This window comes from Bos grunniens, chromosome 10 (genome assembly GCF_055505025.1).
Source record: "Bos grunniens cultivar Pamir isolate PY7600 chromosome 10, Bosgru_T2T1.0, whole genome shotgun sequence".
Classification (NCBI taxonomy): Eukaryota; Metazoa; Chordata; class Mammalia; order Artiodactyla; family Bovidae; genus Bos; species Bos grunniens.
The window spans coordinates 34,397,408-34,424,687 of NC_141174.1; the positions used below are offsets into that span (position 1 = coordinate 34,397,408).

General features: G+C 38.2%; 1 protein-coding gene across 1 annotated transcript in view; it reads right to left on the bottom strand.

The window, feature by feature from the left end:
* The window catches only part of TMEM260 (transmembrane protein 260), a 72,779-nt gene extending 47,637 nt beyond the window's left edge, over nucleotides 1-25,142 (bottom strand). Inside the window, exons 1-4 of the mRNA XM_086319035.1 lie at nucleotides 25,119-25,142; nucleotides 23,945-24,269; nucleotides 14,009-14,040; nucleotides 13,126-13,277 (exon numbers count right to left, since the gene is read on the bottom strand). Of these exons, the coding sequence (XP_086175161.1) occupies nucleotides 13,126-13,277; nucleotides 14,009-14,040; nucleotides 23,945-24,269; nucleotides 25,119-25,142 (533 nt within the window). The remainder of the gene's footprint in view (nucleotides 1-13,125; nucleotides 13,278-14,008; nucleotides 14,041-23,944; nucleotides 24,270-25,118) is intronic.
* Between the last annotated feature and the right edge of the window lie 2,138 nt (nucleotides 25,143-27,280).

Below are 27,280 nucleotides of genomic sequence, written 5' to 3' on the forward strand. Positions count from 1 at the left end.
CTGGATTGTTTCCATCTTTTGCCTGCTACGAATACTGCTTCTGTAAATATGTGTGTACAAGTTTTTGTGTGGACATGTTTTCATTTCTCTAGGGTATACACCTAGCAGTGGAATTGCTGGATCCTAAAACAACCAATTTAATCATTTGAAACTGCTAGACTGTTTTCCAAAGTGGCTACACAATTTTATGTTCCCACAAGCATTGGATGAGGGTTCTGATTTTTCCACAACCCAGTAAACACTTGTTATCTGACTTTTTGATTCTAGTCATCCCATTGGGTGTGAAAGGGTATCTCACTGAGATTTTGATTTGCATTTCCTTAATGGCTAACAATGGTGAGCACCTTTGCAATTGCTCATTGGTCATTTCTACATCTTCCTTGGAGAAATGTCTTTTCAAATATTTCGCCCATTTAAAAAATTGCTATATCTTTCTTATTACTGAGTTGTAGCATTCTTCCCAACTTCCATTCAATATGCTTCTTTTCTGCTAAACACAGCCAATCGCTTGCCACTGAGAATTCTGACTAAAACTATCTGCCTTCCTTCTTTATTATTTCTATTGTCTTCAAGAAAAACTGTGTGAGGAAATTCTGAAAATAAATGCTGCAGTTGTCAAAGCTTTGTGGAACATAGAAAAGAAGGCAGTATGCCTAAGGGCAAAAAGTTATGCATGCATCCATATAGAGAATATAAAACATTTTGGAGGCCTCATTTTATTAATACTATCTCTAATTTCCATAAAATAATGTATATAGGCTATACTTTTGAGAGTCTCTTTGCTTCCAACAGTCTTTTATATATCAAACAGTACATGTTCCTTCAAATGCACAGGTTTGAACATACTGCCTTTAAAAGCTTGTTCCGTGCTAAAACTCAGAATCAATCAACATTTACTAACCATGTAACATGTACAGTCTAGTGGGTTAAGAAAAGTAAAGATAATTTGAATCGTCTGCTCTGAGAAAACTCTGCAAGCTAGGGAGGGCTACAAAACAAGGACTTGTAAATAGCAAATAAAGTGTAATAAGCACTCAGCTGAGGCTGGAGACTGTAGAAGCTGTGGATGTGGGGTGGCAGCCTTGGTCCACATGGCTGTGGCAAGGTCTGTAGCAGCCTGACCTGCGCTGGGGAAGGCTGGGGAAGGTTATAAGGAACCAGGGTGAGTTTTACTAGGTAGGTAGGGCAGAAGGACAAGAGGAAAAGGTGTTAAAGCAATGAACTACGGGGTCTACACTGAATGGAGAAGGAAGCAGAGCCAGCAGGGGGCTGATGGAGGAGATCAAAAGGATGACCAAAGGGATCTAGGTCTCAGTTCAATGGAAGACAAGTGTAGGGACACCAAGAAATTGAGCGAACTGAATGCTCAAATCAGGCAGAGTGGGAAGAGAGATGGAGGAGTTTAATAAAGCTGTTCTCAAAATCATAAGATACCCTTTAAAATTAAGCATTTGTCTCAAAAGACAAGCAGTACATGGTATATTAGTAAGTCTGCAGGGTGAGTGCAATGTAGGAAGAGAGGTGTGTGGTCTAGTGCCAGAATGTCACTAGCAGGCAAGCAAGCAGATGTGGCGTCCCACATCAGCCCACAGCAAGCTGAGTCTGTGACTGGCTGACAGGTCAAAGGATAATGTCAGCAATGGTGAGGATGAAGAGCTTCTGAAGACTTCAGAGACGGTCTCCAGTTCATTCACTGACTCTGCAGGTCGGCAGTCTTGTTACATTATTCACGGTATATGACAATATCTGTGCATGCTTTGTTTCCCCTCATTGAGATGGAAATAAAATGACTTGCGGGCAAGCTGATGTCGAGAACACTTTCCTGAAGGCAATTTTCAGGGTCACAGTGAGGCTCAGGATTGGCCTCACGTTGTCCCCATCTGCAGCCTCCATCCTCTGTTCTCACCCTAGTTCTCTACTGGAATTGTTCTCACTGGGGTCTCCAGCGACTGTCTAACCACCAAACAGGGCAGGCTCAAGGAACCTCTCTGCTGTGTTGATCACTGCCCCAGCCACACTCTACCAAGTTGACCATCTGGACTTCATATCCTCTGGTTTTCCTTTTATGGCTCTGTGTCTTCCTTTTATGTTTTCTCCAAATGTGTTTTCTCTTCTTGCATTTAACACCTTTCAAGCCAGTGTTTCTCAAAGATTTCATTCTCAGCAAATTGTTCTCATTCTACTTTGCCTGGGTGACTTTATTCACTATCTTGACTTCACCTGCCAGCGACAAACTAAAAACAAATCTGTCTCCAGCACCACCTCTCCCTTAGTTTTGAAATTAATCTTATCTCCAACTTACTGTTGTACCCTCACCACAAAGCCACCCCAACTCTGGATGTCCCACAGAACCTCAGGGTCAGTACGTGCAAAGTTCATTTCTCATCCTCTTGCCTGAAATAATTTCTTGTGTTCCCTTACTGAATTTCATTATCTTCCTTGTTTAGTTATCTAAATTAAGAGCCCTAGGAGTCATCATCAGAGCTCCTCTCCCTTTCCAAAATCCTGCCAATTAGACTTCATCAACATTTTATAAAATCATATTCTTCTCTCTACCCATACTCACTTCCCTAGGTCAGCTCATCTGACTCATCACCTCAGGCTCACACAATGTTGTAGGTTTATGTGCTGCCTGCTTCCAGCCCTGGGCCCACCACTGCCACCAGAGAGAGGGATCTAAGGCACACCTGAAGTTGTGCTTTTCTGTTTCAAACCCTTCAAGGGTTCCTCTTTGACTATAGAACATATTATAAGCGTCCCATGACAACAGACACAGATTTTCATGATCTGGTCTCAAGCCCACCTGTAGCTTCATTTTCAACACAACCTATTTTGAACTGTGTTCCAGCAACACTGAATGACTTCTCCCTGTGCTTACAGGCTGTTTCTCTTCCACCTCAGAGTTTCTTAGCACAGAAGATTCTCTGTATCTGGATCACGGCTTTGCCTTCGCTTGGCCACTCCCACTGATTGATAGTTTACAACTCAGCACAGGCTTCACCTTTTCAAGAAGTTTTCAGAAGTACTTTCGCAAAGACTAGGGCAACCGCCCCTTCTCTAGACTCTCATTAAATTAAATTTATTAATAATCTTTTATTATTATTATTAATTAAATGTATTAATAAATCAGAATACGGAGATTTTCTGTATTTCTTAGTAAAAACAATCTTGAGGAATAAAATATTTTAACTGTAACTTAATCAAAACATAGTTAAGAAACCAGATGTGAGGAACTTAAAACTCTAAATAAAGTATTAACAAAGCCAATAGAATTTTTTGGACTACTGATACCTGTGATGTAGCTAGACAGCTGTGTCAGTACATTAGCACATTTAAAAGTTAAAAGAATATCTCATTTTACAAATATTTAGATGATCTCCTGGAGGTGAAAATGGCAACCCACTCCAGTGTTCTTGCCTGGAGAATCCCATGGACAGAGGAGCCTGGAGGGCTACAGTCCATGGGGTTGCACAGAGTCAGACATGACTGAGTGACTGAACACACACACACAGAACAAAGCTATGCAACTTTTGGAAACTAAATGTTTATATAATATATTATATAAACATTTATATATATATATATAATTTCAGACATACTTTACCTTCACTTTTTATTGTTGTTGTTCTTTATTCATATTGCCTTTCACACTGTTGTGTAAAGGGAGTTCCTTGTATTTTCTCAAATCTTTGTAAATCTCAAACAAAATACCTCAAAGTTTCCACTTTTTATGTCTTTTTGAGCCAAATATCAATAAATCTTTCATATCAATAAGCCACTGTGAATTCTGGATAAAGACATTAAATGTGCAAAAGACTTATCTAAGTGATGCTGCAAAAATCACATTGACAAATATGTCTGAAGGTGAATCTGGTCTTAGACTTGTTAAATAAGATGACTTAGCAAGCACTTTTATTGTCTGTTTATCAATTTTTTTTTAAGGCATGAATTCTATGAATCTGCTGACTTCTGAAAACCTCCAATTAATCTATTATCTGTTTTGATTGCTAGGGTCTTTGTTATTTTATGAGTTTGACCAATAATATTCCCAATGTGGGTTATTGAACAAATTAGTTGTAATTTGCTCTTTTGGGCAATAATTCTAACTAGAACACACACTCTACAATTTTTTTCCCCTGAAAAGGGTACAACATACCTTTGCAATTTTGGGGCAGAATTAGATTATATAAGCATAGTGAAACACTATGCATGAATGCTGGTAAATGAACTGTAGTTCAAATTTCTGGCTAAGCAATATTTCTTTTAAAAATATAGTGAAGGAATGTTTAATCTGACCTTGTTTTTTAAACATGAGTTTTAAGTGAAAATGTTGTTCTGAACCCACAAAACAAGCTGTTTGGTATCATCCATAAAGTCAAATAAATAGATGGAGAGTAAATATAAATAACTCTCAAATAAGACAAAACAACTGTCTTCTACCTATAGATTAAACCTAACTCTTTTTTCAAAGAAAAATGACATAATCAAAAAACACCAAGGTGTTTTCACTTGGCAATCAAGGAGGCCTACTTTTAATTTTCATTTCATTCTTTTAAATAAATATGCTTGTACACCCATGGCGGATTCATGTCAATGTATGGAAAAACCAATACAATATTGTACAGTAATTACCCTCCAATTAAAATAAATAAATTTATATTAAAAAATAAATATGCTTAAGTAGTTGTTATTTTTTATAAAGCAACTGAAGAACAGATATATTTATTTACATTTAATGTGCTAAAAGTGATATCTTAAAATTAGCTCATTTAAATTTAAAAGACAAACAGTTTTCTACTGAAATTGATGAACCTGCTACTAATAGGAAATTGGAGGAAAAAAAGAAATTCAAATGAAGTTGTGAATAAAATGAGAACTGTTTTCAGCACAACTCACTAATAAATTGCAAAATAATCTAAAATATTTTCCACTTTAATTATGATAAATTTTATATATATATGAGAAAAATGTTTTCTATTCTCAATCTAGAGGCTCACAGAGCCTCACAGAAGGATATCAAGGGAGCTATTTCTTCAAGTAAAATACATATTTTACAATCTAACATGACTTATAGAAAGATAACATCTTATGAGGCCATATAAAGAACACACACTTTAAACATTTCTATGAAATTTCAGTAAGACAGCCATTGTATTTTAAAAGATGTCAACAATCAAAATCAAGTTTTTACACTATTAGAGAAGCATGCTTAATTTTCAAGGTCTCAGACTAACAGAATAAGGTAATAATACAGATGATTCAAAATAACAAATAACCTAAAAGTTACTGAAGTTTGTTTCGTATAAATAAATCCATATTACATATATGTGACACATAAAATGTACTTTGCAGTATTTTTGCAATAAATAAATTTTCCTTATTGCCTTTTACTTGGGCTAAGGCTAAAACCATGGAGTTCACATTCCAGGGGATCACAGTGGTCAGTCACTGAGGAAAGATATACCAGGAGTATGACAGATAGGATAAGAAGGGTTCCCAAGTATTTAAAATTTCACCCAGAGAATGGAAAAATTCTCTTCTAGGCTGCGGAATATGTGATGCTTCTCAGAGAATCCTAACAAATGTGAGGCTCAGAATTCTATGAGACCTAGACAAGAAAGGTACTGATTGTGCAATAGTTTTCTCACTGATGGAATGCTATTCATCTGTTGACACAATGGATAAATTGAGGGGGAAGGGGTTACAATTCACACCATTGACACAGGTTTGCTATTGATGATAAGGTGTATTTTTCTTTCTGCTACACAGTATTTGATTTTCATGTGTAGTCACATGTTTGTCTAACCCGTAATCAAAAGACAAATAACAGAAAACTGAAATTCTTTCAGAACATACATTTGACGTGCTTCATAAAATTCATGAATGTATTTGTCTTCAGTGTGCAAAGAACCCAACATGGAGGGTACTCTATGCTCCTTGAACATTTAAAACTCCTACTTGAAGTAAGTACAATAGAATCAAGTAGGAAGGCCACAATGCATCTGAGCATTCTTGTTAAAAAAATTATTTTTAGTGTCAACTCATATTGATGACTTAAAATGCATCAGATTACAGGGAAGAGATACAGTAAAGCAGGATACAATTAGTGGCAAATCTACTGCTCCCATCCTCCCAAGTTCTTATCTTTCTGAGTCTTGTTCATGGAGAATATACAAATGTTACCTCTGGCTCTCATTCGCAAAATCATCACCCATAGATTTCTCTCTTCAATGTACCTGGAGATGTCAAACTGGGAAACTAAGCTATTGACAGCAAAGATTTTCAGTTTCAGCTGAACTTCTCTCATTCAGTGGCAGTTCACTCAACACTCTTTCAACAAGTATGTACTGACTATCTAATATGTGCCAGGTGCTCTATGGGCAAATTATGCACACATGTGCTAAGTCACTTCAGTCATGTCTGACTCTTTTCCACCCTATGGACTGTAGCCTGCCAGGTTCCCCTGGCTTTGGGATTCTCCAGACAAGAATACTGGAGTGGGTTGCCACGCCCTCCTCCAGGGGAATCTTCCCAATCCAGGAATAGAACCCACATCTTTTATATCTCCTGGCAGGTGGGTTCTTTACCCTTAGCACCATCTGGGAAGCTGGGGCAAATTATAGTCAGTGGGTATTTGGAGAGCAGTAGAATCTAAATGTTTTTCTTGTCATTTTCAAGTTTAGACCTAATGAATATCAATCAATAATTTAGGGCCTGGTATATTAAAGTTCTATCTCTAAAGCCACCACCACCATAAGTAAAAAAATGTAAAACATTTGCATCTTTAATAAATTTGCAAATAAGCCCATTTTCCCGTATTTTATAAAAATTTACTTTCACTCCAGGTGAAATCCTACCAAGGTTTATTCTATTCCATGAGACTCTATCAATAGGAAAAAGATTGTTCTACCCCGAATTTTCAGCTACATAAATATCAACTACCAGTACGCTGAAAGGAAAAGTACAAAGTATTAGTCTTGATTTTAAAACCACCAAATAAAGTTGGGAAGAAAATGGGAAAGCTTTCATAAAGGAAAAGGGCACAAGTGAAACAGAGGGAACAAGATTATGAATAGTTCTCATAAATAAAATACAATCATGCAATTTCCATTAGAATTAAAATTTGTAAACTAATAAATGATGAAGCTATTGGAGGCTTAGAACAACTCATCTCATCAATTTATACCCAAATACCTAAAAGAAAAACAACTGAACTGAGCCTGACAGGAATCACTATCATTTACTTTACATTTGACCAAGTGTCCATAGTATGCCAAATAACTTGCACTATGCAAGGCAATATCCTCTTAAGGTACAACCTAGCTTAAAATAACTCCCAAACTACAGGTTTTCATCAATTTTGCTTGAAATGTTTAAAACCATGCAAGGCCTCAGGATGAGCTTATTACTCAATCTGGATAGTATATTTTGTATTTGGTAGCAAAACTGAAATTGGTTAAGGTATAGTTCAGAATTATTATTCTCAAAGTCCTTTTTAACTGAAAACTTAGAATTTTTAAAATGTTAAGATTCTAAAGGTAAATGAAGTAAACTTAAAAGATCCAAATAACTAAGATCAACAGAATGGGGATATTCAACTATTTTCACTAAAAACACTAACCAACTTACTAGACAACAAAGTTGTCTTATTATGCAACGTTATAAAGTATATAGTAATATTTCAATTTGTTGAGTGTTTTCTACTTTTTATGGCTTTGAAAAGCAGGAAATCTATGAGTTATGATTTATCATTTTATTTGCAACTTTAAGAAATGTATACATTTATTATTATAGCCATAATGACAGATGACTAGTTCCAGTGGCAAAAATCTCGGCAGGAAACAGATTTAGCAATTTAAATGTTTTATAAGTTTTTGTAATTGGGGAAACTTTTCATAATCTGACATTTGTTAAAACCACTTATTAGAAATTATGCAGCACAGTAGCTGTGGAAATATGAGCTAGCTTCACAATTATAAAGTCAGCCTATGTAGCCCTTTTCTATTGTATATAGTGGCATAAACCCCACGGCGGCCTATCAGCTAACTGGCAGGCAGGGGGCTGCTCTATTCAAAGTGAGAGATACAAGCTGCAGGGCAAAAACCTGGCAGCTCCCATCTGACCCCACAATCCCCTACTGGTGACAGCTCCAAGCTCCATGGCAAATTAGGCCTTCTCATATTACAATTGGAGAAGACAGATTCCATTAGCAGTATCTGAAATTGAGTGGAGAGCTGCACTGTTATCAGACTTGACTCATAAGCACTGCTATTAATCAGAGCTATGATAGCATTTATATATTTCAAGCTATCTGCTGCCGCTGTGATATTCTGCTACAAAGGGTTGATGGGACTTAGGAAAGTGAACAATAGAGCTTTCTGGGAAAAGCAGAGTAAATCAAGAAAGTCTATGACTTCCGCACATTCTGAAGGGATTGTGGTTTACATAAATTTTCTCCCAATTGGAGATTGAGCTCTTCCTCATCTTACACATGGGATTTAGTTGTCACTCAATGGTAACAGCTGTGAAAAGGTGAAGCGGCCCACCGCTCAGAATATTGCCTTTGCTTTTAAAGCAATTAACCCATGAACAGGAGGATACCTGGTGATATCAAAGGGATTAGGCCAGGCAGTGCATTATTAACATTTCCTTGAACTAATTCTAACTCTGACTAGCTGTCAGAAAAGACTCTACAGTCTTAAAAAAGAGTTTTTGCCCTGCTTTTTTCCTTCAAAATGAAGTGCTGCTATTTGAGCCTAATATGGCCTTCTACTTATAAGAAAATGCAAATGAACCAAGCTCTTAATATGCTTAGCCAGTCTGAGTCAATGCAATTTTAATACAAGTATGAGAGAAATATATGATCAATTAACCAGGGATCAAGACAGATATTCTCCTGAAAGGAAATTAATGCTCCAGTACTTTCCATTCTTCTTCAACTACAAAAACTTGGCGACTATTTGTTACTTATGCATAGTTACCTCTGAAATTAGGAAGAGCTTCACATTATTCTCTATGGCAATAATCTAAAATACTCTTTGAGCTGGAAAATCCAAATGTCTCTTAAGCAGGAGATTCTACATACTCTAAGGTATGGCATTTTAATTTTCAATTCTTTATTGAATGGAATCTTAGCTGAAACCCTAAGAATAGCAGACACAGTGCTCAGAATCAAGTGTTCCTATTCCAAAAGTTTAATCAAATTAATTTTTAGTAGTGGCAGAATGTTTAGAAATGTTTACATAACTTATAAAAAATAAAATATTGTACAAACAAAATACTGGCACAAAACAATCTACCAGGAGATATTTAAATATCACTGAAATTGGCTGTAAGTTCTTTGTAGTAAGCAGGCAGAGTTTCAAGATACCTTTAATTATAATTAATATTCACATATTCTAGGGAACCTGCTTGATACTAAGAGATCTGATTTCTTACTGTAAAACCTTAACGGAGTTATAAAGTTTTTTAATGCAAGCTTCCTGAAACAGTGCCTTTTAGAAAAAGAAAAAAATTTATTAAAAAAATTTTATTTAAGAGTAACTTTGCCTTTCTCTAAAATAAGCACTGAATTTGATTATAAAAACTAAAAAAATTTTACTTTCAATTCAAATGAGTGCACAACAAATGTTGCTGAATGAGTTCTGCTACAGTTCCATTTGGCCCATACTAGTTTGAAAAGGATATGCTGACTCTCAAGCCTGTTGAGAACATATTCCCTGCCCTGGAACTTATCAAAAAAATAGGACACTAGAGATGCTTTCATTTGAGATCACAAGCAATTTAAATCTTCCCTCAAGTAAAGGATTGTTATATGATACTATCAACAGAGTCCATTCTCTGCCAGTGATACCAGAACATATACAATGGAAGCATGTTAATGACAGTGAGTTCAGTACTCCTTCCTTACTAAGTACATGTCGATAGGATCTAGTTTGAGGTTTTTAGAAAATAAGTTTGAAATTCATGTACTAAGCAAAGCTAAACAATGTTCATATTAGTGATTTATAGGACCTATAACTTTTACGTTTTTGTATTAATAGGATTTGCAAATTTCAAATATGACACTTTTAAATACCCTTCTGTCAAACTAAAAAATCATTTACTTCATTGGCCTTCAAAGGAAAAAAAAAAATCCCAGTTCCTCTAAATCACTTAACTGTAGTACAGAGTCTTAAATGCACAGATGTACACATTAATAAAATGAATACTATTTCCTATAAATGAAATGTATTAGATTAAACTCCTTTAACATAATCATGCTTTAAAATATCCCCTTAGGGGACAATACATAAATAAATACATGCAGAAATAACTGCCCCAATCTTACTATTCTTAATTCAGTAAAGTACAGTGACACATACAGCTTTCAATGTACTGTTTTACTCATATCCTTTCTACCTCAGCAAATATAAAAGAATTCTTGCCAACCATTAGGAAAGATTGACAAAAAATGCAGTGTTAATGACATCTTATAGGCTTTTAAAAGCAAAAGAAAGATGAAAGAAAAGCAAAAATTACATAGTAATTGGCAACAACGAAGTAACTGGTTTTTCAATCCAAGTCATGTTTACTGAAAAAAATGGAGCTTTTTACATCAACATATTTAAACAGAAATTTGCTTTTGAAATACAATCTTTGTTTAAAAGGTACAGAAGGTCTTTATGTCCACCCCAAGAGCTAAATATAGTGAATGCTCTGTGAACAATTACCTGAAAAAAACCTAAACCTGTTAAAAGAATTAATTTCCTGCACACCAGTCAGCACTAATCCTACATGTACAGTAATGTTCTCTTAAGTGATGGGGGAAAGAAAGAATACAACTGTCTCCAGGATCAAAACCCCTCAATATTCAACAAGAAAATGGAATGATGACTTGGTCGGTAGATAAATAAAGTAGTGAAATGTCTTCTGAATGAGTTCTGATGAAGGAGTCAACCTGTGAAGGAATACATTTACTGTACACTAGGACTGGAAAAAAGCCGTCACTGTAATGGCTGCACAAAAACCGAGTCCTGCTGTTGGGTTTATATTCACAGAAGGAAGGTTTTAAAGGTTAAGTTCAGGTCATTTGACAAATGAAATTGTAACAAGCCAGCTGACATTGTATAATGTCTTCTTCCACTCGATCAATAGGCTACTGTTAGTCCTATTACCATAGAGATGGCTTGCTCTTTCCCGAAGGGCGGCCATTGTTTGACAAAACAGATTTGCCACTTGAACTATGTTGTTCCCAAAGGACGTGTACCTTGTCAATTATCTGTATTCAAAATAATGAAGTATTTTCATATTAAAATTACATGAGAGATAATATTGTTAGGACACATCTCAGAAGAAAGTAACTTTTCCAAAGTACTAGATTACTAAAACTAAGCAAATATCCAGTCTATTAAGAGTTTTTGTTTTAAAACATGTCAGTAAGTATATGAATTTATCATTAAGACCATATGTTAAAATAAAATGGTCACAGGTCTGTGTGCTGATCTAAAACCCATTATAATCAAGCATAATAATTATAGCTATTTTAAAATGCAGACAACTCAAAGGAAAATTACTGTCCCAAACTATTCGGATTCTGGAAAGACAAAGAATTTATATATGATTTTTGCAGTGGTTTTTATGTGGAAGGGCATCAACAATTAATATAACAAAAAACCATGGAAAAGTTTTAGAAAACAAATAGCTTTACTTGCTTTAAGAGACAGCTACAGCATTTAATATGTGTATATGTTGTAGAAATAATCTAAAATACAAATGAACTAGCAAAACAAATATTAGTTTTTAAAAAAAATGGCTTTGTCTTAAACATCTTATGAAAATTAGTAATTCATACATTTAATACAGAACTGGTATGTTCTAAATTTCACTCTAGATATTTAAAATAGTTTTTCTCTCAATGAAAATAATGATACAGCCTTAATTATAAAATAAGACCAGAAGGAACAATTCTAATAAAAATTACTCTAATCATTTAGAAAAAGTATTCATAATACTAATTAATCCAAGCAAAAATGTTAAACATTTAATACTTAAAGATATGGCTATCACTGAAAACCTGTAAGACTGAAATAAAAACAAATTAAATAATACAGATAAACGTTTAGGAATGATCAACAATTACAATTTTGAACCTGAAACTTTCACAAATAGATTTAATAGTAATTTTTAGCCATAGTAACTTTTACCTTCTTACAAACAAGCAAAGGGAATTTAGAAAGAATTTAGTCAAAGGGCAGTAATATGACAAATGTAAATAAAACAGTCTCCATAAAGGACTTTTGAAATTTTCTATTCAAATTATACTATATTTACATACAAAATTATTTGTTTTTATAATAAAATCTGCAATACTTTTTGAAAGAAATGTTTTAACTTGGTTTTTCCTTTTTAGAAAGTATAATTTGTAGTTTTGACTATAATCCTTTTAGGCGTAGGTTAGACTGAGTTAGTACTGAAAGCGAGAAACAGCAAAGACAAATACAGATTACCAAATCCTAAACTAATGACCTGTTTTTTTAAAAGTAGGGTAGCCTTCCAAACTAGGAAAGCCTTTCATTATGAAGTAAGTGGTGTCTCATTTGCTTGTTTTCCCTACAGCTATACTGTAACAAAGTGAAACCTTACTAAAACTACATTCCCAAATTGATTTCCTTAGTTAATAGCCTCATTTCAAAATGCATGCATGTGCATATTTAAAATACAATATAATTAGGTATTAGCTCTGGACCTGATAGGCAGCTGCCTATCAGCAATACTGTGAGTAATTAAATAATATTTACCATTTACCAAAAGAAGAACTTCATACTGTTAAACTGGCCCATCTGCATCTTCCTAAAATGACAAACATTATTAATTCTGCCTAAACAGAGAATTGTGATAATGAACTGGTGACACTTTCTCTCCACTGTATGAAGCAGAACCAACTGTGTAATCATTTGAGGGTCAAACACATATGAAATTACTGTAAATTGAGAAAGTGAAATCACATGAGTGATTAGGAAAACCATTTAAGCAACAAAAGGTGTTCTTTGGGTTTTTTTTTTTTTTGTCATGTATGTACATGGGCCATAAGAAAACTCCATCTCCAATTAGTTAAAATTAACTTTAACTAATCAACTACTTTACCTGAAAACGGTGAAAAAAAGTAAAGCTGCAGCTGCTGCTCCAAATAAGCCACACAGCAGATTGACTCGGTAGGCAACCGAACCAAAAGGAAATAGTAGAATTGCCAGTTTAGCCACCAGAGTAAACAAAGGGTAGCCAGGAGGGTGGGCAACCTAAGGGAAAATTAGCAACAGTTAGGAGGTTTCCATCTAGTTTTAAAGGAACAGTCACACTGGCTTTCATTGAAAAGTAGCCCTTTTCCCAGGCAAGTATAAAGATTAAGAGACAATGACTAAATGTTTGAATAGTGGTTTTCTATTGTAATCCTCTTGTGCCAATACAAATAAATATTTTCTTTAGTGGATTTGGCAGCGTCTATCACATGGTGTGTCACCTAGAGAAAGGGTGACATATTTCATTGTCAGTCCTTAAGCAGTTTGTTCTCTGGGTTCACAGTACATTAGGGTCATTTAAAAGGCTATTGAAAAAAAGCCGGTTCTGAAATATCGCATTGGTTAGAAAGTTGAAAGACCACACTGCTATCGGATTACCACCATGCTGACAGTCCTAAGGTCTTGCCTAAAGGGATCATACACCATAATAAAGTTTATTAAATAATAAACTTATTAAAACTGTTAACCCGATTTATTTTATTCTCCATAGCTTATACAAAATTTGGGGTGATAATAAGCCAGCTACTGTATATATAGTAAAGGCTTTGCTTTATAATTTAGTTTAATTGGATTTAAAACTTAAAGTAAATTGTCACGTACTGTACTTATAAGTTACTAAAAACTGGGGTTTGAAAATAAATTAATCTACTTTACTCCATGCTTAATTAAACTTTCTTAATTCCTAAAACTGTTAATGAGAGCATTGATTAAACAATAAAACTAATACTTACTCCAAGCTCATGTGCGGCTGTGATCAGTTCCCCTGTGAAAAAATAATGTAAAACCAATAATTACTATTAGAAAATGACACTCCTCCAAAGTTTTCAAAATCCAAATGCTTGCATTGGGGTTTTGCATTAATTTGACTGGATAAAACTGTAAATCTGTAGAGATTTAACAGCATGAAATAGTCTCAGAGTATTTTCTCCCTTAGGTCTCATTGAACAAACTATCTTTGACAGTTTTTAATAACTGGTCAGTGGAAATATAGGTGAATTCTAGTTTCTAAAAATGCTTACTTTAAACAAGCTCCTACTATAGGAGGGAATAATATCCAATATCTTGCAATAACCTATAATGAAGAATATGTAATATGTATAACTGAATTACTTTTCTGTACACCAGAAACTAACACAACATTGTAAATCAAGTATACTTCAACTTTTTAAAAAAGCTTACTTTCCGTCCTGAAGGTTGTTTACACTTGCAAATATATAAAAACTCTTACAGAGCATTAGTGTAAAACGCTGTTATCCCTCAAGAATTTAGTGCAAAACTGCCTGTAAAAATGCAACCTTATATGTAAAATGAGCAGAAGCTGGATTTGAACAGTCTATAAAATGTGCTTTTCCGCCCTAAGCTGGCATTTAGATACCTTCTCTACATTCATTACCCTGGATATTTTTAAACAATTGCCAAATGCTTATTAACTGCAGGTTATTTTGGCAAGCTTTGATTACCACAGCACATTTTTTTTCAAACCATTAAATCACCATGTCATTTACATAGTTCTTTGTAATTCCTCAACATTAGCAATTACTTCTAAAATTATGATGTAGTAATTCAGTGCCTATTTGATAGTCCTTTTAGTATCCAGGGACTATTTCTGACTCATTCCTATATACATAATACTGTAGAGTTTAAGAAATCAATCAATATTAACTGATTTATGAAAGTTAAAAATTATCAGAAAATGTATTAATGTCTATTTTCTATCCTTCAGTGGCTATCAATGTCCTTCATTTCTAGAACCCTGATCATATTAATGTCTATTTTCTATCCTTCAGTGGCTATCAATGTCCTTCATTTCTAGAACCCTGATCATATTTTAGACCTTTTCTCTTGTCCTGGGCTATGGCAGTAGCTTTTGACCAATATTCTATTTCAATTCATCTCCCTACTGAAATCACTAATTACTGCCACCCCCACCCCCACCCCCGGCCCCACCAGAGGTCAAGATTGTTTTCTTAGTCTAAAATTTCTCAATGGCTGCTCTCTGCCCACTGAATGAAGTTGATTTCTCATTGTGACACCTAAGCCCTCTACGGCTTCTGGTTCCTTTCCCAAGGCTTATGTCCATGAAACTTAGGCTCACCTCTGTCAGATCGGGCTCCCCACTGTTACTCTGAAATGGTCCTCTTTTGCACCTCTTATCACTCACTTTCTCACCCAGCATTCTCTCCTAAATCCTTCAAGGCCTGGTTCAATTGTTACCTTCTCAGTGACACCTTTCCTTACACATACCCCTCCCCAGCTTCACCCATTAGAATTAATCACTTCTGCCTCCTTCATAGAACCTGCCTGAACCTATTTAGCACTTCTTTAGATTGCTTTCTATTCTGGTTAGTTGTTTTCATTTGTCTTTTCCACTAAGTTATCCATTTTAGGGTTCTGTCAAGAAGACATCGGCACCTCTCCCTCCTGTGCCACCCAGAAGAGTCCCGCACATAGAAGATGACAAAAAGACTCAGACATCCCCATCAGGTGGGATAATTGCTCACTTCAGAGAAGCCCCACAAGGGCATGAAAGACAGATACTACTCACTTAAGTCACATGCTTAAGGACATCTTTGAAGTCTTCCAGAAAAATTCAAGAACATCTTAGAAGACAAAAGCCCTTTTTGTATCTTACACAAATCATTCATGGTTTTAAAATGCTTAAAATAACCTTCCCTTTGTAGATACTGTTACCAAAACTGTATTTATCATTTTATATTCCAAAATGGGTTTGCTCTTATGTGTTCAGTCCCAAAAGGTTTTAATTAATTTCTGATTCTTACATTTCTGTAAGTGCAATGAAGCACAGTTCAGTTCAGATTTTCAAGGCCACTATTCATTCTCCTCAAATAAAAATGTATTTAGAATTACATCTAACATTAAGAAAAATGCCCTATTTTCTCTTTTTACCATTGAAAAGTCAATATACTGTTATTCTTTGTGGGAGTTGTTGGTAGAAAGATGAATCTTGAATGTTACAAACCTCCAACACCAACTCTTTTCGTATGTGAATTAAAATCTAAATAGAAAAGATGCTAGTGTTCAAAGTCTATTATGTACTCTTGATAAAAAGCTAAAGAGAAGCACTACTCTTAAAATTGAACATGATACAAAGAGAAATAATTAAAAAAAAAAAGCCTTCTGGCACCTTGCTTTCCCTCAATCAACCCTTTACACTAGGGTTCGATGGGTCAGTGGTAAAGTGTCCACCTGCAATGCAGGAGATGTGGGTTTGATCCCTGGACCAAAAAGATCCCCTGGAGAAGAAAATGGCAACCCACTCCAGTATTCTTGCCTGGGAAGTCCCATGGGCAGAGGAGCCTGGCAGGCTATAGTCCATGGGGTTCAACAGAGTTGGACAGTACTTAGCAACTAAACACAATTTGTCCAATATAAGTCCTACTATAACCTGTATCAGAATTACCTGGATGCCTTAAAAGTGAAGATTCCTTGACCATAACCTAAATCTCCTTACACGACACCCTCTGGAATCAGGGCCAATGTTTTCCAGGCAATTCTCAAGTATCAATATATTCAAGCTTGAGAACCACAGCTTTGTCTGGGACAAAAATGGGTGGCAAACTCAGAGTAGTTAGCAGATGTTTCACCTTTACATAACCCAGATCCCTCTGTATGTTAAAAATATATAAATATACATATAAGCTAATTTATTTTTCCCAAGAATAACAAACACAAGTGAAGGCTAGATTCCCAACCTTTCCTCTAAATGACCAGGAATGCTTTTGCCCATAAATCAACAATGTGTATCAAGTGGTACAAAAAGTAGTTTTGGCTAGGCCACACAATGTGATGGATTCATGAAGTATAATTTAAGACTTATTAGGAAGAAGAGTATATGCTTTATGTTGGTCTTGAGATGCATTCTGTTTATTGGTTAAAAAAAATTCATAAACATGAAATCTAAAGAGAACAGTACATTAAACACATAAGCAAAATTATCAAAGATGTGATTTACAAATTTTACTGGCAACATTGGAAAAGTTTATTTAGCATTCTCAAAAAAATGAACATAAAAATATTAGAAGCAACCAGCGTCAAATGAAACAAATCAGAATACCTAAAAAATCTGATAACTCTAAGTGAATAGATAACTTTATTCTTTTGGGAAAAAAATAAAAGACATTATTAACGAAAACAAAGTAACAATTGTAATGGTGTGGGGCAGGCGCCAGATATAGCAGCCCCACTTAGCTACTGGTCAGCACCACAGTGGACCCTCCCCCTCTTCTGTATAAAAGGAATCCAAATTTAGGTTGTTTCGTGTGTGTGTGTATATAAACTTTTTATTTTGTATTGGGGTGGTGGTGGTGGTGGTGTAGCCCTCATAATTAACAAAAGAGTATGAAATTGTACTTATACAGTACTTAGGTGTAACCTCAAAAATGACAGAATGATTTCAGTTCATTTCCAAGGCAAGCCATTCAACATCACAGTAATCCAAGTTTATGCCTCTACCACCGATGCCAAAGAAGCTTATCAGTTCTATGAAGACCTAGTAGATCTCCTAAAACTAACACCAAAAAAAGATGTTCTATTCATCATTGGAGATTGGAATGCAAAAGTAGAAAGTCAAGATATACCTGGAGTAACAGTCAAGTTTGGCCTTGGAAAACAAAATGAAGCAGGGCAAAGGCTAACTGAATTCTGCCAAGAGAATGTACTGGTCATAGCATATACCCTTTTTCAACAAATAAGAGACTACTTTACACATGGACATCACCAAACGGTCAATACTGAAATCAAATTGATTACATTCTTTGTAGTCGAAGATGGAGAAGCTGTATACAGTTAGCAAAAATAAGACCTGGAGCTGACTGTGGCTCAGATCATCAATTTCTCATAGAAAATTCGCTAGTGGCTCAGATGGTAAAGAATCCGCCTGCAATGTGGAAGACCTGGGTTCAATCCCTGGAGTGGGAAGATCCCCTGGCGGAGGGCATGGCACTCTAGTATTCTTGCCTGGAGAATCCCCATGGACAGAGTCCATAGGGTCGCCAAGAGGTGGACACAACTGAGCGACTAAGCACAGCACAAAGAAAACCGGGAAAAACACTAGGCCAGTCAGGTATGACTTAAATCAAATCCCGTATGAATTCGCAGTAAAGGTAACGAATAGATTCAAGGGACTAGATCTAGTTAACAGAGTGCCTGAAGAACTAAGAACAGAAGTCCACATATTATATAGAAGGTGGCGAACAAAACCATCCCAAAGAAAAAGAAAAGCAAGAAGGCAAAGTGGCATCTGAGGAGACTTTACAAATAGTAGAAGAAGGAAGAGAAGCAGAAAGCAAGGGAGAGAGGGAAAAGTACGTCCAATTAAACGCAGAGTTCCAAAGAATAGCTAGGAGAGGCAAGAAGACCTTCTTCAACGAACAGTGCTTAATAATAGAAGACAATAACAAACGGGGAAAGACGAGATCTCTTTAGGAAAATTGGAAACATCAAGGAAGCATTCCACCCAAAGAAGGGCACAATAAAGGATAAAAATGGTAGAGACCTAATAGACCCTGAAGAGACCAAGAAGAGATGGAAAGAATACATGGAAGAACTGTATAAAAAGATCTTAATGAACTGGATTACTATAATGGTGTGGTTAGTTACCCAGAGCCAGACATTCTGGAGTACATTCTTGACTTTTCAAGAGGGCCTTAAGAAGCACTGCTGCTAATAAAGCTAGTGGATGTGATGAAATTCCAGCAGAACTATTCAAATCCCTAAAGGATGATGCCATCAGGTTTTGCATTCATTATGTCAGCAATTTGTCACCCTGCTGATTTAACTTATATGCAGAGTACATCATGCAAAATCCTGGGCTAGATGAAGCACAAGCTGGAATCAAGGTTGCCGGGACAAATATCAATAACCTCAGATATGCAGATGACACCACCCTTATGGCAAAAAGTGAAGAACTTAAGAGCCTCTTGATGAAGGTGAAAGAGGAGAGCGAAAAAGCTGGCTTAAAACTCAACATTCAAAAAAGTGAAGATCATGGCATCTGGTCCCATCATTTCATGGCAAATAGATGGGGAAGCAATGGAAACAGTGAGACTTTATTTTCTTGGGCTCCAAAATCACTGCACATGTTGATTGCAGCCATGAAATTAAAGAACACTTGCTTCTTGGAAGAAAAGCTATGACAAGCTTAGATAGCATATTAAAAAGCAGAGACATTACTTTGGCAACAAAGATCCATCTAGTCAAAGCTATGGTTTTTCCAGTAGTCACGTACGGATGTGAGGGCTGGACCATAAAGAAGGCTGAGCACTGAAGAATTGATGCTTTTGAACTGTGGTGTTGGAGAAGACTCTTGACAGTCCCTTAGACTGGAAGAAGATCAAACTAGTCAATCCTAAAGGAAATCAGTCCTGAATATTCATTGCAAGGACTGATGCTGAAGCTGAAACTCCAATACTTTGGCCACCTGATGCGAAGGGCTGACTCATTAGAAAAGACCCTGATGCTGGGAAAGACTGAAGGCAGGAGGAGAAGGGGATGACAGAGGACGAGATGGTTGGATGGCATCACCGACTCAATGGACATGAGTTTGAGCAAGTCCTGGAAGGATAGGGGAAAGGATAGGAAAACCTGGTGTGCAGTAGTCCATGGGGTCCCAAAGAGTCAGACATGACTGAGCAACTAAACAACATCAGCAAATCTGGAAGACCCAGCAGTAGCCATAGGACTAGCAAAGGTCAATTCTCATCCCAATTCCCAAGAAGGGTGATACAAAAAATGTGCTAACCATTGGACAATTGTACTGATATCCCATACTAATAAGGCCATGCTTAAAATCCTGCATGCTAGGCTTCAGCATTATGTGAACCAAGAACTTCCAGATGTCCAAACTGGGTTTAGAAAAGGAAGAGGAACTGAAGATGAAGTTGCTAACCTTAACTGGATTATAGAGAAAGTAGGGGAATTTCAGAAAAACATCTGTTTCATCAACTACACCAAAGCCTTTGACTGTATGGATCATGACAAACTGTGGAAAGCTCTTAGATGGGAACACCAGACCATCTCACCTGTCTCCTGAGAAACCTGTATGCGGGTCAAAAAGCAACAGTTAGAATCCTATATGGAACAACTGATTGGTTCAAGATCAAGAAAGGAGTACGACAGGGCTGTCTGCTGTCACCCTGTTTGTTTAACCTACACGCTGAGCACATCATGAGAAATGCCAGGCTGGATGAGTTATAAGCTGCAATCAAGATAGGTGGGAGAAACATCAACAACCTCAGATATGCAGATGATACCACTCTAATGGCAGAAAGTGAAGAGGAACTAAAGAGCCTCTTGATGAGGGTGAAGGAGGAGAGTGAAAGAGCCAGCTTAAGACTAAATATTAAAAAACCTAAGATCATGGCACCTGCCCATTACTGCATGGCAAATGGAAGGGGAAATGGTGGAAATAGTGACAGATTTTCTCTTCTTGGGCTCCAAAATCACTGCAGATGGTGACTGCAGCCATGAAATCAGAAGACAATTGCTTCTTGACAGTTAAGCGATGATAAACCTAGACGGTGTATTGAAAAGCAGAGACATTACTCTGCTGACAGAGGTCCGTATAGTCAAGGCTATGGGCTTCCCAGTGGTCATGTACAGTTGTTGAGAGCTGGACTGTAAAGAGGGCAGAACGCCAAAGAACTGATGCCTTCAAACTGTGACGCTAGAGAGGGCTCCTGAAAGTCCCTTGGATGCAAGGAGATCAAACCAATTTTAAGGAAGATCAACCCTGAATATTCACTGGAAGGACTGATGCTGAAGCTCCAGTATTTTGGTCATCTGATATGAACAGATGACTCACTGGAAAAGTCCTTGATGCTGGGAAAGATTGAGGGCAGAAGAGGAAGTGAGAGGATGAGATGGCTGGACAGCATCACCGATGCAATGAACATGAACCTGGGCAAACTCAGGGAGATGGTGAGAGACAGGGAGGCCTGGCATGCTGCAGTCCATGGGCGTAAAGTCAGACATGACTAGGTAACTGAACAACAACACCTTTTTATTTTGTATTGGGGTGGTGGTGGTTTAGTTGCTAAGACATGTCCTACTCTTTTGTGACACCATGGACTGTGAGGCCTGCCAGGCTCTTCTGTCCATAGGATTTCCCAGGTAGTACTGGAGTGGGTTGTCATTTGCTTCTCCAGGGGATCTTCCCAATTCAGGGGTCAAACCCTTATCTCCTGCATTTGCAGGTGGATTCTTTACAGCTGAGCTGCCAGGGAAACCTGGTATAGTGGATTAACAACGTTGTGATATTTTCAGGTGAACAGCAAAGGGACTCAGCCATATGTATACATGTATTCATTCTCCCCCAAACTCCCCTCCCATTCAGGCTGCCCCATAACATTGAGCAGAGTTCCATGTGCTATACAGTAGGTTTTTGTCGGTTATCCATTTTAAATACAGCAGTGTGTACTTGTCCATCCCAGACTCCTTATCTATCCATTCCTCCTGGCAAACCGCTAAGTTCCTTCTCTAAGCTTGTGAGTCTGTTTCTGTTTTCTAAGTAAGTTCATTTGTATCATTTCTTTTTAGAGTCCACATACAAGGGATGCCACGCAGTATTTCTCCTTCTGACTTACTTCACTCAGTATGACAATCTCTAGGTCCACCCATGTTGTTGCAAGTGGCATTACTTCATTTTTAACGACTGAGTAGTATTCCATTGTATATGTACCAAGGTTTTGTTTTGTTTTTTTTTTTTTTGAGGTGCTAGTCTGTCATCTTTTCAGTCTGCTAGCTTTACAATTAAAGTGGTTATTCCTTGCTCCAACAACTGTTTTCCCGATTTACTGGCCTGCTGTACAGAAAGCAAAATGAGCTTGGTAATACAATCATAAATTTTAAATAGACTTCATCACTAAATACATGATGATAGATTTAAAAGAATTTAGAGCATAGGCTAGTTAAGAGAGCACACTCTAAATTCAATCTACTTGGGTTTTTTTCCTCTTGACTACCTCTATCTTCTACTTGTGTGATTCTGGACAGAGCTTAACCTTAGTTTTGTCATCTATAAAATAAATGAGTACCTACCTCACAGGGTAGCAGCTGGGAGAATTAAAATGGCAATCTATGTAAAGCACTTTGAACAGTGCCTAGCACATATTAAGTGCTCAACAAGTGTTATTATTATTCATTCTAATCTCATCCTTCAGGCTCAAACAACCATAGTCAAGAACTATCAATGCTTTTTTTCAAAGGTACAGAACTATTCAACCTGTAAGTAATACTCTCCAATATCAAAGCTCTCACAACTATAAAGTTATTTCTATTATTTAGTATAAAACTTGAAAATAACTCCATTCCCCACTATACTAATGAAACACTGCTCCTATTCAATAGGATCTGAAAGAAAAAATAAAGGTAATGATGTGTAAAAGGAACATCAGGGATCTTCAATGTGGTAGGCAGCCTTGAAGACGGCCTCTAAAACTCCCAAATTCCAGTATTCTCACTGGATAACCCTCTGCCGCTGAGTATGGGCTGGACATACTGACTCACTTCCAAGAATAAAACAGGGCAGTGGTCTGCCACTGCCAAGATTGGGTTACAAAATGACAGAGCTGTAGGCAGAGGTGCCATCTCTCTCTCTCTCTGTGAAAACCCCACATCAAAGAGCTGGATGAGGTTTAGAATTTAATCCTTGTTAGGTTGAACCTTTGAGTTGACTGCACCCCAGCCCACACCAGGACAACAAACTTGTTCTGGATAAGAGCACCCACTTAAACTGCACCCAGATTCCTGATCAACAGAACATGTGAGAGAATAACCGTTTGTTGTTTTAAGCCACTCAATTTGGGGGTATTCTGTTATGCAGCAACTAAGGTGTTCAGTTTTTTTCAGTCTATAGATTCACTACCCCAAGTTTCAGCACCATTCTGACAAAATCACTGATCATTATTAGGCAGTATTAGATGATCAGTTTGACAACAAAACAAAACCTGCCTCTGCATCTCATCCCAAATACGCAACGATTATTCATGTGATTTAAATAGCCCCGAGTCACGCTTTTCGATAGAATCAGCTTTAAGCCGCAACTGGTTTCCACTATTTTTAAGTGTTCTCCCGCAAATAGTCTGCAAGGCTGGTTGCTTTTCAACGTTCAGATTTCAACTAAAATATCACCTCCTTAGAGGCCTTTCCGGACTAGCCATCCGGATAGAGCCACTGCCTACCCAACTATCAATCACATTTTCCTCTTACTGTCTCCAATAACTTCTCCCAATACGTTGTGTTTATTCAACAGTTTGTGTATTGTCTCTGCCCGCATTACAACACTCTCCATGAAACTTGCTCGCGGCTCCTGTCAGCCCTTTTGTCTGGTACACGACAAAGACTCTGCAAGTAACACTGGTATCTGTGGACGAAAAAGGAATGGAAAGCTACGAAGATGATCTGGAGAAGTGGAGCGGTCAGTTAAGTCCCATGAGGAGAAAGCAACCAGCCCTGTCTCGAAAGGCTGAAAAACTACAAGAGACCAGAACTACAGGACAATTACAGAAATGAAAACACACAAACTGGTTTTGAAACGCAAAACCCTGCGGGGGGCCCCGGCGGGAGGATGGAGTGGGTGAACTGACCAGATCTCGTGGAAACGGTCAGAATCAGGGAGGGCAGGAGGGACGACCTTGAGAGTACATTACCCGAGTCGCCCCCTGGCAGCGAGGGGGGCAGCGTGAGAGTGAACACGGCGGCCACAGCGGCGAACACGGCGACGCCGCCGCAGAGGCCCCCAGCGCCCCGCGCCCCCACTCGGGCTGCCTGCCCCCCAAGCCGGGCCCCCGCCGTCGCCATGGAGACCCATGGGCCAGAGGGGACCAAGAAAGGAGGACACGGCGGGCCCCAGAAGTCGGGGCGCCAGGAGCCCACAAGGCGAGAGGCGAGCTCGGCACTAGGCGGCCGCGGCAGCTTCCGGGTCGGGCCGGACCGCACCTTTCTGCGCCGGCGCGGGGGTAGAAAATGCGGGATCTCGCGGGACCCAGGCCCGGGCAGCCGTCAGAGTGCCCAGGGTTTACAGAATTATAGTGTGCTTTCCACTAGCGCATCACAAGGGACAAACCTTGTTTTAACAGAGGAAGCCTGGGCCGCCGTCGCTATGGCCTCCCCCACTTCCTGGCCACTTGGTCGGGTCTGACAGAGACGGGAGCCGGGTCGCCAAGCGGGCCGAAGGAAGGGTAGCGACTTCCCCCTGAGGTGTGGGGTGGAACTGCACGAGGGGCCCCAGCCCGCCAACCCGCAATGTGCGCCTAGTTAGCCAACATACACCTAAATCACATGTTTACTGCGAGTAATTATATGCCCGTGTGCTAATTGTTAAATCGCCGAGTTATTTTCAGAGAGATTAAAGAAAGCTAATTGGTCTTTTTTTTTTCTTTTCTTTTCTTATAGCATGAGGAAAACTTGGGAGATGAGTTGAAAAACTTGAGTTTCTGAGGTAGTACAAATAATTTATATCATGATAAAATTGTCTCCTACATTGATGAGGAGGAGTGTTTCTGTGAAGCTTTGACCATGTGGTGGAAAATGAATTGAAGTCACTGCATTTTCCAGTTGGCTGCAATACCAGAAAGAATGGGGACTCTTACACCAGCACAGAGAATGGTTCTTGGTAAAGTCTTTAAGCTTACTTTATATAGTATTGTAGCAACTATTCTGGAGTGGGAGGGGAGGTGGATATCTCCCTGGAACGCATCTCAAAAGACACTGATCAGTGATGGTCTAAAACGTGTTATAAGCAAGCTGACAGGAACATAGAGTCTCAAACGTAGAGTGACTTAACACACCTGTGTAGACTGGCAGCCATGGCGCCAGCATTACCTTGGCCTTTCTCAGGTACTCCATAAGGCTGTCTCTGCAGGATTGCGAGTCCCTGGAGAACCGGTAGGAAGCCTCTAAAATGCTCCCCTTAATCTGACTCCCTGTATTCACTCCTTTATGCAAATCCTCTCCCCTTGAGTGTGGGCAGGACCTAGTGACTCACTTCTAGCAATAGAATAAAACAAAAGTGATGGAGGTCACTTTGGAGATGAGGTTATAAAAGACTGACTTTTCATCTTTCTTGCACTCCCCACCATGGGCACTACCTCGCTGCCCTCCCACTTGTTCACTTTGATGAAGCCACTTAACCAGGTTGTGAGCTGTCTTATGGAGCCATCCACATGGCAGGGAACTGAGCATCACCCCCGGCCAGACAGCCCACGCAGAGCTGAGGCCCTTGGTCCAACAACCTGTGAGGAACTGAATCCTGCTAATCCCTCCTAAGGGATCCATCCTGCCCCATGGGATCCTTGAAGTAATGACTTGCCTCCGCCAAGGGCTTGATTGCAGCCTGCGAGAGACCCAGCTAAGTCTCACACAGATTGCTGTCCTGCAAAAACAGGACAGCAATAATAATAAATAATAAATGCTGTTGTCCACTAAATTTGGGGGTCCTTTGTTGCTCAGCAATAGGTTACTAAGACAGCCTGCCTTCCATTTCTTTTTTTTTTTTTTTCCTTTATTTTTCTGCTCTGCGTCTTTGTTGCTGCACAGGCTTTTTTTAGTGGCCAGGAGCAGGGGCTACTGTTTTGTTTGGGGGCTCGGGCTTCTCCTTGCAGTGGCTTCTCTTGTGGAGCATAAACTCTGGGGCTCCCTGGCTTCCGTAATTGCAGCTCAAGTGCTCAGTAGTTGCAGTTCACGGGCCCTAAAACCTGGGCTCAGAAGTTGTGATGAGTGGAGTTTAGTTACTCCAAGGCATGTGGAATCTTCACAGACCAGGGATGTCCCCTGCATTGCAAGGCAGATTCTTTCTACTAGGGAAGTACCGTTCCATTTCTTTTCTGAAAGAACATGCTAGTGAGTAATACTGACTGAGCCAAGCATATGCTTCTTTCCCTTTTTATCCATTTCATCTTTTGCTCATGAGCTTTATAAAAGGGTAACTTTTTATCATGGCAAATTCCACAAGAGCATAAGTATTTGCCCATATTTGAGAGGTAGAGTTCAGTGTTGGAGTTTGAATTTGGGAATTGTCACATAAGAATGAGATGAATGAATAAGTTCACAGAGCAATAATGTAGGGAGAACAGGTTGAGGTCAAATATTAGTCGACATCTTCATTTAGGGCATGAAAGGAGAAGAAAAGAGAACAGTGGAAGAGAGGAATGCAGCACAGGGAACTAAGGAAAAAATGACATCAGTGATGTTTACCTGGGCAGGTTGTTAGAGAGAGGAGAAGGATGGTGAGGAGAGCCACATCTAGGTTTATGGGGCTTAAGTTTATCAAGTTGGAGAATCCTGTAAGCAAAAGGATACAAAACTGCAGGTACGAAATTAACTATGGGCATTGGAAGGAGCTTGTACTAGTGACAGGCTGTTAAGTTTTTTTTTTAAATTAAAGTATGGTTTATTTACAATGTTGTGTTAGTTTTAGGCATACAGCAGTTTTTCAGATAAATATATTAGTGTGTATTCTTTTTCAGATTCTTTTCTGTTATATGTTGTTACAAGATATTGAGTAGAGTTCCCTGTGCTATACAGCAGATCCTTGTTGTTTATCTATTTTATATATAGTAGAATGTTATGTTAATCCCAAACTCCTAATTTATTCCTCCCTACTCCTTCCCCTTCGGTAACCATAAGATTTGGGCTGTGAAATATAAGCTTTGTTAGCTTCATGGCTAATCTCTTTTGAGGATGGAGAACAACCAGTTCTCTGTGTATCTGTGTCTGACTACCTCTCAGTAAACATGCTGACTCCTCTCCACCCTGAAACTGTTTCTCCTTCAGCTATCAGTGAAAGCACAATTCTTTGTCTTTCCTTTTACCCTTGGCCTCTCTGCCCTGGATCACTTCTATCGAGCCTCCACCTAATGAGAGTGCACCAGGCCTTGGTTGTAGACTTTTCTTTCTCTTTCTGCCTTCTTTCCCAAGATAATCTTATTGAGACTTTAAATAGTAACTCTAGGCTGATAAAGGGCTTCCCCAGTGGCTCAGCAGTT